This window comes from Centropristis striata, chromosome 4, assembly GCF_030273125.1.
Source record: "Centropristis striata isolate RG_2023a ecotype Rhode Island chromosome 4, C.striata_1.0, whole genome shotgun sequence".
Taxonomy (NCBI): Eukaryota; Metazoa; Chordata; class Actinopteri; order Perciformes; family Serranidae; genus Centropristis; species Centropristis striata.
This window is the reverse complement of record NC_081520.1, coordinates 28,409,491-28,423,157: the sequence shown is the minus strand read 5'-3', so window position 1 is coordinate 28,423,157 and position 13,667 is coordinate 28,409,491. Positions and strand designations below refer to the sequence as shown.

The following is a 13,667-nucleotide window of genomic DNA, read 5'->3' as shown; positions in this document are numbered from 1 at the left end:
CCTTGTGTCCTTGTCTCGTCTCTTTATCTCCTCATCTCCTTATCTCCTTGTGTCCTTGTCTCCTCTCCTCCTCACGTGCCTTCCTCCCTCCTGGTGTGTGTGACATCAAACGACATCGCCCTGCTGTCGTCCAATGGCATGCAGCCCTGCTGGTCATGTGACGTGCTGGCGTGATTACATAAGTTCAGTTGGATGTGAAATTATTTTATTATTATTTTACAGCAGCTGTTTATATCTGTTCTTTTGTCTTTCTGTTTTAATGTCAAACTGAGATTATATGATATTATATAATATTTTATTACATTCTATTACATTATATGATATTACATTATATTGTATTACATTATATTGTATTTTATTATATTACACTATTAATATTAGATTCTGCACATTGTGAAGCTATCATTGATGATTTTGAACATTAAGTGTTTCTGTCTTTAATAATAATAAACCGGATGGGTTTATTATAGGAATATTAAGTGTTATTATAGAATCAGAGCATCGTCACCCCGGGGCTCGGCAGTGCGCATGCGCCTCGTTCTACTGCAGTCCGTGTGTGTAGGCATGTGTGTGTGTGTGTGTGTGTGTGTGTGTGTGTGTGTGTGTGTGTGTGTGTGCGTGTGTGTGTGTGTGTGTGTGTGTGTGTGCAGCTCTGCTCTGGTCTGACGACTCTCAGCCCGCTCTCTGGTAATTAGCCCGACCCACCGCACCAGCATGTCGTCCAGCCCGCAGGACCAGAACCAGGATCAGGACCAGAACCAGGATCAGGACAAGGACCAGGGGCAGAACCAGGAGCCGAAAGAGGAGGTGAAAGAGGAGCTGAAGGCGGAGGAGAAAGAGAATAAAAATGAGGAGAGGAAAGAGGAGAAGAAGGAAGGAAAGAAGGAGGAACCGAAGGAGTCCTGGAAGGATTTTATCTACAACCGGAGAACTGGAGAGTTCATGGGCCGGACCGCCAGCAGCTGGGGTGAGACAGTCAGTCCGTCCGTCCGTCGGTCCGTCCCTCAGGGCCCGCTTCCCTTTGCTGGGAAGCGGGCCGGGTGTGTGTGTGTGTGTGTGTGTGTGTGTGTGTGTTTGTGTCCGTGCGTGTGTGTAAAGAGGATCAATTATTAGACAGTGTTATTGATTTTAATTTCTGTATTTAAATGCTGCTGATTATTATTAAATGACTATGAAATATATATATATATATATATATATATATATATATATATATTATAGTACATGTACAGCATATCTATATTATTATCATTATTAATATTATTAGGCCTGTATTATAGTAAACATGTACAGTTTATATATTATTATTATTATTATTATACTTAACATGGACAGTTTATCTATATATTATTAGTAGAAGTAGTATAGTAAACATGTACAGTTCATATATTATTATTATTATACTTAACATGTACAGTTTATCTATATGTTATTATTATTATTGTAGTAAACATGTACAGTATAGTCAAAGGTTGTTACTTTTATGGTGTCACTTCCTATATCTTTCTAGCCATATATATTTATAAAATAATCAGAAGAAGATATAGAAAAATAAAGAAATCTCCTGCCTCCTGCTGTGGTCACTGCTACAGAGTTTAAAAAAAGAATAACGCAATTCAGAAGGAGCGGTGCGCAGAATTTAGCGTAAACCCTGAAAATACACAAGAAAATATATATGAGAAAAAACGTAAGACAAGAAAATATTCACAATTAGACTGTATCGATTAACAGGTGAAGTAGATAACACCTGTCACACTTTTCACCTGTCACGCCTGTCACTTGTCACACCTGTCACACCTTTAACCTGTCACACCTTTCACTTGTCACACCTTTAACCTGTCACACCTTTCACTTGTCACACCTTTAACCTGTCACACCTTTCACTTGTCACACCTTTCACCTGTCCCACATTTCACCTGTCACATCTGTCACTTGTCACACCCATCACACCTGTCACACCTGTCATCTGTCACACCTTTTACCTGTCACACCCATCACATGTCACACCTTTCACCTGTCACTTGTCACACCCATCACCTGTCACACCTGTCACTTAACACACCCATCACCTGTCACACCTTTCACCTGTCACAACTTTCATCTGTCACACCAGTCACTTGACACACCCATCACCTGTCACAACTGTCAGACCTGTCACACCCATCACCTGTCACACATCACCTGTCACATCTGTCACACCTGTCACCCATCACCTTGTGTGTTCCCAGTGTTTTTCCAGTATGTTCCCAGTTTGTTCCCGGTATGTTTCCAGTGTGTTCCCAGTGTGTTTCAAGTATGTTCCAGTTGTGTTTCCAGTATGTTTCCAGTGTGTTCCCGATGTGTTCTCAGTATGTTCCCGGTGTGTTACTGGTTTGCTTCCAGTATGTTCCCGGTGTGTTTCTGTTATGTTCCTGGTGTGTTCCCAGTATTTTCCCGGTGTGTTTCCAGTATTTCCCCAGTATGTTCCCAATGTGTTCCCGGTGTGTTTCCAGTATGTTCCCTGTGTGTTCCCAGTGTGTTCCCTGTGCGTTCCCAGTGTGTTTCCAGTATGTTCCCGGTGTGTTTCCATTATGTGCCCAGTATGTTCCCGGTGTGTTTCTGTTGTGTTTCCATTATGTTCCCAGTATTTTCCCAGTGTGTTCCCTGTGGTTCTGTTGTGTTCTCTGTGTAATGTTTCCAGTATGTTCTCACTGTGTTCCCGGTGTGTTCCCAATGTGTTCCTGGTGTGTTTCCACTTTGTGTCCAGGTTTTTCCCAGTAGTTATTTCCCGGTGTGTTTCCATTATATTCCCAGTATGTTCCCGGTGTTTTCCCAGTATTTTCCTGGTGTGTTTCCAGTATGTTCCCAGTGTGTTTCCAATGTGTTTCAACTATGTTCCCAGTATGTTCCCGGTGTGTTTCTGTTGTGTTTCCATTATGTTCCTGGTGTGTTTCTGTTGTGTTCCTGGTGTGCTTCCAGTGTGTTTCCAGTATGTTACCAAAGTGTTCCTGGTGTGTTTCCAGTATGTTTCCAGTATGTGTCCAGTATGTTTCCCGCATTTCCCCCGTGTGTTTCTGTTGTGTTCCCATTGTGTTTCCACTATGTTCCCAATGTGTTCCCGGTGTGTTTCCAGCATATTCCTGGTGTGTTTCCAGTTTGTGTCCAGGTTTTTCCCAGTATGTTCCCAGTATGGTGTGTTTTCAGTATTTTCTTGTTGTGTTTTTCCGCAAAATCGAGAAAAAGAAAAACTGAGAAATTGAGCTGATAGAATCTGTAGCACCCTGTGACTAAACAGTTTTTTTTTAAAAACTTTGATAATTAATACGAAACCTGGAAACAATCTCTGAGGCTCTGTGCAACATGTGGTGCCATTCAGCCACCAGGTGGCACTGTACCTGCAGCACCTGGGCCTCCGTGGGGCGCCTGGAGGGCTGTACCCCGTTGATACCTGCTCAGGTCTAGTTAGGGCCCGAGCATTTGATCGCATTTTTCACTGCCTGAACATACCCCAAAACTCATGAAACTTTAAATATAAGTCACACCTGGCGAAAATTTTTGTAATCTATTGTCATCCTGAATTTTCACCACTAGGTGGTGCTATAATAAAGGAAAGTGCGTTTTGGCTAATAACTCCCACATACTTTATCGCACATTCAAAAACATTACATCCACGCGATTGACTTGTGCTGAATCTCGTGATATAGGCCCAAGAGTTTTTTTCCGTAAATTCGCAAAATGTCGCAAACCTACTTTTTCGAACTCCTCCTAGGCAATTTCACCGTTTTGCACCAAACTCTGCACACAGCATCTATGGACCCTCATAACACAAAGTTATTAAAAGAATTTTGATAACCCAAAGAATACTCAAGTTATTAAATAACAACTTCCTGCAGGTGGTGCTATTATCAACACAAAACACGAAGTTGCATATCTCCACATTGGTGTGTCTGAATGACATGAAACTCTACTTCCTCATGAGCCCCTGAGGCTCTGTGCAAAATTTTGGCCAATGACCACTGGGTGCGCTCTTTAGATTGAAGTATTTTATATCTCCAAATTGGTTGGTCGGATTAACACCAAACTTGTTATACTTATTGTCAATGCCCTCCTGAGGATAACTCTTGAAGATTTTATTGATTGGCCCCTAGGTGGCGCTCTGGCAGCAGTTTAATTTAATAAGTGCCACTGTGCCCAGACCATAACACTTAAGGCAATGTAATTCATAGGGGTGGTATAGACTGGCCCCTGTAATGCACACACCTCGACGGCAGCATGCCCCGACGCGTGTACGGCGAGGACCCGTTCAGTACTGCTTGCAGTCCTAGTTATATATATTATTAGGATTAAGTTATATTATTATTATTATTATGAATATTATTATTATTATTATATTATATATTTCAGTGTGAGAATGAAATAACAGAAGCCTGTCTGACAGGTGTGACCTTCTTCAGGTTTGACTGACTGCAACACACACACACACACACACACACGCACACACACACCTGATGGTCAAATGTCACTGTATCTGTGTGTGTGTGTGTGTGTGTGTGTGTGTGTGTGTGTGTGTGTGTGTGTGTGTGCACCTGTGTCACTGAGGTCATACAATCCGTTAAAATGTCTTCCTGGCATGAACTGAGAAATGTAATGGACACCTACACACACACACACACACACACACACACACACACTCAGCTCATTTTAACTACCCGGAATGCACTGCAGCATGTCTTGGCTTTGTTTATTTTTAGCCTCTTTCTGACTTTTTGTTTGAATAAAGTTTGTTTTGGTTGTGTCCTTCAGGTCTCATCCTCCTCTTCTACCTCGTCTTCTACGGGTTTCTGGCAGGAATGTTTTGTCTCACCATGTGGGTGATGCTACAGACGCTGAGCGAGGACGTCCCCCGCTACCAGGACCGAGTGTCCAGTCCAGGTGAGTCCTGTTTTTATCTTCAGGCTAGGGATGTAAGGATTACCGGTGTAACAGTAAACCGCGGAAAGATTTCTGACGGTTAATACTACCACCCTATTTGATTTGTAAAGGGTTTATGTTATTTTAAACACCTGCACTAAAGATTTGTTTACATGTGGTTGAATTGTAAACATCCACAGTACTTTGTTTAATGTGATCATTTACACATTTGATTTCTATCTTAGGCACAACAAACACTGAAATTGTCCTTTCTGTTATTTTTTATCTACATACCCAAAGTGCACAAGTACCACTTATGGCCACAAGGGGCCATCTTGCACAATTTTCACATTTATTTTCATTTATTTATTTATGGTATTATTTTAATATTTCTGCCACATTACTTTGTTTAAAAAGTATTCTTTTTTTAAAATAAAACTTGTTTAAAAGATTTCAGTGTGTGTTCAGTACTTTTTGAACATTTTGAACACATTTAACAACACCTTGATAATATTAATAACCGTGATCATTTTGGTCATGATAATCGTGATATGAAATTTTCATATCGTTACATCTCTACTTCAGGCTTTACTGAACCTGAAGCAGCAGAGTCTGCTGTTCGAATAACTTCTCACTTCACGGTTTGATATGAATGAAACATGTTTTTGTTGGGTGCAGGTCTGGTTATTCGTCCTCATGCTGCCGATATCTCCTTCAACCGCAGCGACCCGACGGACTACCAGCAGTATGTCCAGCAGCTGCACCAGCTGCTGCAGCGTGAGTAAATCCTGAGACACGGGGAGGGTTTATAGACATGATGAGGTGTGAGACAGCATCCTGTCGTTCCCTCTGCAGGTTATAACGACAGTGTCCAGGAGAGGAACGACTTGTGTCTGGTGGGAGAGTACACAGAGCAGGACAACGAGCCGGTGAAGAAAGTCTGTCAGTTTAAACGCAGCACGCTGCGGCAGTGCTCCGGTCTGCCCGACACCAGCTTCGGCTTCGCTGAGGGTAAACCCTGCATCCTGATCAAGATGAACCGGGTTAGTACAACAGTCAGGGGGTACAGGTCTGACTGACTGACTTACTGTAGAGTGACTGACTGGTTGACTGACTGACTGACTCATTGTGTTTGAAACTCATGAAACTTCATAGTTTATTGTTCTGTCAGTTATAGAGACTGTATCCCTGATCAACACATCTGCAATGCCGCACTCTTTTGTGTTTTTACGGTCATTTGGAATAAGATTGCCACCACCAGTTTAGGTATCATTGATTTATACACTATGATTTATACAATCTACGTGTGAAATTTAATTTATGTACATTAAGATTTACATGTCTAATTACAATACCAAAGTAACTCTGATGAGAGAAAGCAGTAAGAACGCTCGGGCAACGATCTTAAAATACATCTGTATTTTTACTGTACTGAATCTTATTGTGAAGGACAGAAGAACGATCCAGGTGTTTTGATAACGGTGGTTGATAATGGTGATTTTTATTTGGCTTACCCAGAAACATCCAATCTACTCCGAAAAACTCGGGAACGCCCATTGTTTTATTGTTTTACAGCAAGGAGATGAAAGTGTCTGATGTGGGATACAGTTAGCTCACGGCTAATTCACCGGCGTTAGCGTCCTTTAGCCGACTCTGGTAAACCCGAGGCCAACATACACAGTTAAAACAATACAGGGTTAGAAAGATAAGTTGTCTCTAGACTCTAGTTTCACACCGTTTTGCAGGCCATGTAATTATATAACAAACAAGCTAACATGATAAAAACCTGCCTGTCTGCCTGTCTGCAGGTCATCGGGCTGAAGCCTCAGGGAGACCCATACATTAACTGCACTGCCAAGGTAACATGTTTACACAAACAGCTGTCCCATGATGCACCTGTGTCTGAATGATGTCTAATTTGTGTCTTGGTGTCTCTGGCAGAGAGACAGTCCGCTCCAGATGCAATACTTCCCATCAGAAGGTCGTCTGGATAAAATGTTTTTCCCGTACTATGGAAAGAAGCTCCACGTAAGTACACACTGTGGTTGGAGCCTGGTAGGCTGAGGGCAGAGCCTGTGGGTATGTGGCGGAGCCTGGTAGGCTGGGAGCGAAGCCCATGGGTATGTGGGCAGAACCTGGGGTGTGGCCCAGACGTGCTTTGGGCTGGAACACAACCTTAATCACTCAGATTGTGATTCAGATTTTTAAAATCTTCTTCCGTTGAGAGAAAGTGGTTCTGCAGCATTGAGCGTAACAGTACCAAGGATAGCAACAGGCTGCTGTAGAGCTGCAGGTCCACCAGCAGGCAGCGCTAACATCCAGACTGGAACTACCTCTGTATGAGATAAAGTCCAGAGGTTGTTCCTGATACCATGGCTGCGTCTTATGTCCCTTATTTCGCATCCCTGCTTCCCTCACTTGCGCCTAGAGAGGAAACGATTTAAGAGAAATGAGATGTCCTTCCCTCCGGAGCGTCACGTGAAGCGACGTCCGTTTCTAATGACGGCGGCAGCAGATCACAGCTGTCAGTCGCTTTAACAGCTGGAGACATGCACTAATAATAATAAGTGTTTTCTCTGTTTAACAAACACCTGCACATGAATAACAACCTCCATTGTGTATTTATACTGTGAACTGTGTCCAGCTCAGGGGCACGGGAATGCCTTTCTTTATATTATTTATTTATTATTATTTGCTTCTGTATATATTAGGACGACTATTAGGGCCAAGTATGAAAAAAAAAAACGGATCCAGGGGAGGGGGATAATACTGGTCCATGCCTCACTGGGTCTGTCCAGTGCCACAAATGCAAGCACACACACACACACACACTTCAAAGATGAATAAAGATTCCATAAACCCGGCTCCATGGCACGCGTAAAGACGCACCACATGAGAATGCCCGTGAGGAATGAAGGCTGGGAACAATAAACCTGCTGCTGTGAAATAAGTTTAGACGAACGTTACACTGTAGCTGTCAAGCAAGGAGCAGAGGAGGTCTGAAAGAGATCGCTTCGTGTGAACGCAAGGAGGAGGGGAGCGTCAGTCGGATCACTCTGATAAAACACCCAAAACAGAGCGAGTGATGGAGAAGAGGAGACATCCCGCAGGTAGAAAGGAATGAAATGTGGTGATGTCATAACATCACCTCATGTTATGTGTTTTTAATCATGCCATGGTGGCTGGGTCCCTCTCCCCTGGGTCCATATATATTTATTTTTTCATATACGGCCCTAATACGCTGTCGTAGTAGACGATCCTGGTGATAAATTAATTATTTAATATCCCAGAACATGATTGTGTCCGCTGAACACCGGCCAATATTTTATTAGGTTATATGATTAAGGTAAAATGTGAATTATGTCACTCAGGAATGATCAGCCTCGCGTGGGACGGATGAAAATGACAAACAATGTAAAAGTGTTTCTTGCTGACAGACAGACTCTCATACTCTCTACTGTTTTTTTTACTTTAATAATATATTAATATATAATAAAACAGATCACGAAAAGGAAAAAAAACTTCTAAAGCTATCTTTCTCTTAATTTATTATAAATGTAGACTTATGTTTGTGGTGTTTTTGTTGTTCAGAGTCACAATAAAACAGATTTTAACTACATGGTGAATCATATAAATAAAATATAAAACTTGTGGTAACACACTTTAGTTTAATCTGTGATCTGTCTTCACTCCGGTATGAAACTACAGCGATGTTGCGATGTATAACATCAGTCCGATCAGCTGCTGCGTCTATTCAATAAGTCAGGGGGCGGGGCCACCGCTAAAAGACTTCCGCATAGGATTCTCTCGTATCCTCGCTTGTGCCTCCTCCGATATGCCTCCTCTATCCTCTATCCTCTATCCTCCGATCACAAATAAGAGCTTTGGGACGGTCGTAAAGATGGCGCCCGCGAAAGAACTTCCGGTTCAAGCGAGGATAGAGGATAGAGGAGGCGAAAATTAAGGGAGATGAGACGCAGCCCATGTCACTGATCGTCACAGTTTCTGCTTGTTATTGATAGTTTATCTAAATGATAAAGTCTGTATATTAATATGTTTAGTTAAAGGCTGGAGGGACAGTCTGACAGTCTGTCCAGGGTCTGGTCCCAGGGTCCAGGCTGATCTGGCTGAGGGTTTTGGAGTCATGGTGTACCGGTTTGAGAAAACCTTTCCCCAGACTTATTTATTTATGTAGGGAGACTGTGGAGATCCAGAGTCCAGATGACAAACGATCCAGATAACATTACATTATCTGTCTCTTACAAATACAATTCCTGTATTCTGTTGCACATAGAGCTCGGTGTGACTCCCTCTCTCTCCCCAGGCGGACTACGTGCAGCCTCTGGTGGCGGTCCAGCTGCTTTTGTCCAAAGAAGACCTGAACGTGGAGCAGACGGTGGAGTGTAAAGTCGAGGGTTCAAACCTCCGGAACAACGACGACCGGGACAAGTATCTGGGCCGGGTCGTGTTCCGTATCAAAGTCTCAGAGTAACCGGATCTGCCAGACCAGGATCTGGGTTTGAACTGGACGCTAATGTCGAGACAAGTTGTAATCCAGACCTGATCTAATCCACATCTGAATCTGGTTCTTCCTGTTCAGACTCTCTTGAGGAAACCAGATCTAGACCAATGACAAAAGCTGGTTCACACCTGGTCTGTCACAGACCTAAACCTGGTTCAGACCTGGTCGATCACAGACCTGAGCCTGGTTCAGACCTGGTCGGTCACAGACCTGAGCCTGGTTCAGACCTAAACCTGGTTCAGATCTGAGCCTGGTTCAGACCTAAACCTGGTTCAGATCTGGTCGGTCACAGACCTGAGCCTGGTTCAGACCTAAACCTGGTTCAAATCTGGTCTGTCACAGACCTTAACCTGGTTCAGACCTGGTCTGTCATAGACCTTAACCAGGTTCAGATCTGATCGGTCACAGACCTGAGCCTGGTTCAGACCTAAACCTGGTTCAGATCTGGTCGGTCACAGACCTGAGCCTGGTTCAGACCTAAACCTGGTTCAAATCTGGTCTGTCACAGACCTAAACCTGGTTCAGGCCTGGTCTGTCACAGACCTTAACCTGGTTCAGACCTAAACCCGGTTCAGACCTGGTCTGTCGCAGACCTGAGCCTGGTTCAGACCTGGTCTGTCACAGACCTAAACCTGGTTCAGACATGGTCGGCCACAGACCTCAGCCTGGTTCAGACCTAAACCTGGTTCAGATCTGGTCTGTCACAGACCTCAACCTGGTTCAGACGTAGTCTGTCACAGACCTTAACCTGGTTCACACCTGATCTGTCACAGACCTGAGCCTGGTTCAGCCCTGATGGGTTCAGAGGTCAGCCAGATGTTGTCAGTGGTCCAGATGTGGTGTGGGACTCGGAGCAGATCAGGTCTGTGTTGCTTGTGTTGTTTTAAACTTGATGTATAAAGTGATAAAGTGATAAAAACAGAAATCTGATCCCAGCAGCAGAAACATCACCACAGAACTAAAGTTTACATTTTGTCTGATCATTCGTCTTCTTTAACCTGGAAACATTTTTACAACATTTAAAATATTTATAAAACCTCAATCAAGATGGAACTATTTTCAGTTTTCAGCTGGAATCTGAACATTTTAAATTTTATATTTGTAGAGAAACCTGATTCAAACGAGGTCAGCAACAGAAAACTGGTTCAAACTGGTTCCTCTTTTATATAAAGAACAGTTCAATGTAGCTAATAGTAATCTTGACTATATCTGGAATAGATTAAGACTAGATCTGGACCAGATTTAGACTAGATCTGGACTAGATTTAGACTAGATCTGGACTCGATTCAGTTAATGAGGACACGTCGTGCTCTGATCCGGCTGAAGTCTCTTGGTCCATTTGGTGCGGACATTCTTTGGTAAATATGTAGAACTTTTACATTTGTAGATCAGATTAAAACTTTTCTCTAAAGTTAAATAAGGAAAAATAAAAAAATGAGGAAAACTGTGATTGTTATTTAATGATATCCAATGAAAATCATTTTATAATGAGTTTTTATTTATCAGACAGTTTTTAGTATTTGGGCCCAAAACGGGACTAAACTCTGACTAGATATAAGCGATAAAAACAACAACAATAGCACAACAACAACAACAACAACAACAGCACAACAACAGCAAGACAACAACAGCACAACAACAACAGCACAACAACAACAGCACAGCAACAACAGTTCAACGACAACAACAGCACAACAATAGCACAACAACAACAACTGTCCTGTGTGTCAACAGAAAAGGCACAAAAAGAAAAGCTGACTTTAATAATGTAATATAATAATATTTTACTATATATCGTTTAACGTTTCAAAAATAACTTAAACTTTCAGCTCAGACACAAAATGTTAGAGAATATTAAAGAATCTTTCAGCTGAACTAAAGGGTTAATTCTGAAAACTAAGAATAAGATGATAAGAACAGGATGAATATTAAATATATAATATAATGACACTGCTCCACCTGCTGGGATCACCTCCTTATTTATTAAATATGTTTTACCTGCTGTAGTTTGTTTCCTGTGACTTCCGTTATATATTTATGATATTTATGATATAAATGATATATATGATATGTTGGTATAATGTAACTGATGAAACTCTGAGTTCTGTTTGTTTTGAAGAAACGAGGCAATGATGTCACTGCTGCAAATAAACACCAAGATCAAGAAATGTTGGATTCATTTTCTAATCACTGCTTCCATGGTTTGGTTTGTCAACATGAAATATTACAACAGCAGAGAAAAATGGTGGAACGAGCTCCCCACCGACATCAGGACCTCAGACAGCCTGTACATCTTCCGCCGCAGGCTGAAGACCTATCTCTTCCAACAATACCTCGGTTAAGTCATGGTCACCTAACAGATATATATATTTAAAAAAAAAAAAAAAAAGTTCTTATTCTTTTCTCTTCTTTTCTTCTTTAACATATAGCACTCCTTAGCAATGACAGTTAGCTCTTAAAGTTATGTACTTACTCGATTCCTATGGTCTATGTCTAGTACCATCAGGTTGAATGCACTTATTGTAAGTCGCTTTGGACAAAAGTGTCTGCTAAATGACATGTAATGTAATGTAATGTAAAAAAACTCAACATTAATGCTCAAAGTAACAAAACCTCTGAAAAACAATAAGAACGCTCCACTGGTCCAGGTGGTCCAGGTCTCTCCAAAACAACCGCTCCTTGGCCTCCAGCTGAAGGTCCGGCTCGCCCTCAGACCTGAATCAGCTCAGAGTAACACTGAAGAGTTTTTTGTGGCATATTGTCTGAATTTTAGTCTGATATAAAAATTATATTCTACATTTAAATCTGATTATGAATCTGATCCCTGATGGAGGTGAGGCTGTCAGGCCACAGGTCCCCCTGGACCACAGATCTGAGACTGTGTTGAAGCAGGACCTGGACCACAGACCTTTGACTATGTGGTTCAGGTGTCAGGGGGAAAAACTAGTAAACTTACAGGACTTTTAACTGTGGAAATTCATTTAAAAAATGCACTTGAACATTTACTGTACAGTAAAATATTCAAGTGCATTTATTATGAATTTCTATAGTGAAAAAGCCTGTAAATTTGTGAGAATATACCTAAGGTCATGTAGAATGAACCTGCAGTGAAATTAGTGACTGGAAACAGACAGTTTAATTTAAATGATTAAAAAAAATATATATAATGTATAATGTACAGTAAAAATTTAAGTGTATTTTATCATGAATTTCCACAGTGAAAAGTCCTGTAAGTTTATGAGAATATATCCGAGGTCCTGTAAAATGTAGCTGAAGTGGAATTAGTGACTGGAAACAGACAGTTTAATTTTAATTATTTAAAAAAAATATAATGTAATATTTTACTGTACAGTAAATATTCAAATGCAATTTATTATGAATTTCCACAGTAAAAAATTCCTGTGATTTTGTGAGAATATACCTGAAGTCCTGTAGAATGAACCTGCAGTGAAATTTGTGACTGGAAACAGACAGTTACATTTTAATTAATTTTAATATAATTTTACACATGAAAAAACGTATTGATTGCCCTCTAGGGTGCCCCTTTATACAATAAATTATGACGATGTGCCCTCTAGAGATTCTATAATACGATATCACCCAACTGTGAATAATGTTATGTGAGATGTTTGCTCTCATTTAGCCAGGGGTGAAAGTAGTTTTAAATTCTTGCCGGTACTATTACAAAAACCTTCATCTCTCTTTCACTTCATGCATTTTAAAAAGTCCTGGCGCAAGCAGCGTTTCTTGACATCTGTGGACCAGTTGTGGAAAACGTCCCAGTGCATTAAATCAAACGCACCGATGCCCATAGCAACCGCTGTTTTTCGGAAGTAGACGCGCATGCACACTCACGTACTGCTGAGTGAACTCTCCGGTCGTTATCTCATAAGCAGTTTATTTTCCGAGCTGTTCTGTATCGTTAAAATTAAACAAAATAACATGAAACGTGAAATAACAACTACACTGCTTACTCTCCTACTGATTTTAACTGTGACATTTTGCAATGAACGTAAAGACATTGAACGTGCGGTACACGTTTCAAAGGCTGGGCGCAGAGGAGACCACCGGGCTCTCTCCGAGGGGAGGGGGAGAGAGGGAGCTGCCCGGCCAAGGCTCCGTCCAGCACGGACTAAAACACAGCACGGACACTTCAGAAACTATTCAGAATGAGTTAAAAGGAATTTTTAAACAAAGTAGTTTTTAAGACTGCATATTGCCAGCGCATCTATTTTCTGACCCAGAGTGCGGCCAT

The 13,667-nt window shown here is 41.5% G+C and overlaps 1 protein-coding gene across 1 annotated transcript; it reads left to right on the top strand.

Moving 5' to 3' along the window:
• The first annotated feature begins 637 nt into the window (after positions 1 to 637).
• Positions 638 to 9,443, top strand: atp1b3b (ATPase Na+/K+ transporting subunit beta 3b). The gene is made up of 7 exons (XM_059331623.1): positions 638 to 967; positions 4,783 to 4,911; positions 5,569 to 5,667; positions 5,746 to 5,933; positions 6,699 to 6,749; positions 6,832 to 6,918; positions 9,215 to 9,443. Exons 1-7 carry the CDS (start codon positions 715 to 717, stop codon positions 9,380 to 9,382), a joined length of 975 nt encoding a protein of 324 aa, XP_059187606.1. The 5' UTR covers positions 638 to 714; the 3' UTR covers positions 9,383 to 9,443.
• The last annotated feature ends 4,224 nt before the right edge of the window (positions 9,444 to 13,667 follow it).

Excerpts from the sequence above, each read along its gene's own strand:
- atp1b3b (XM_059331623.1), top strand. The coding sequence starts at position 715 with ATGTCGTCCAGCCCGCAGGACCAGAACCAGGATCAGGACCAGAACCAG. Across the intron at positions 968-4,782 it reads CCGGACCGCCAGCAGCTGGG|GTCTCATCCTCCTCTTCTAC; the intron begins GTGAGACAGTCA and ends TGTGTCCTTCAG. Across the intron at positions 5,668-5,745 it reads GCTGCACCAGCTGCTGCAGC|GTTATAACGACAGTGTCCAG; the intron begins GTGAGTAAATCC and ends TTCCCTCTGCAG.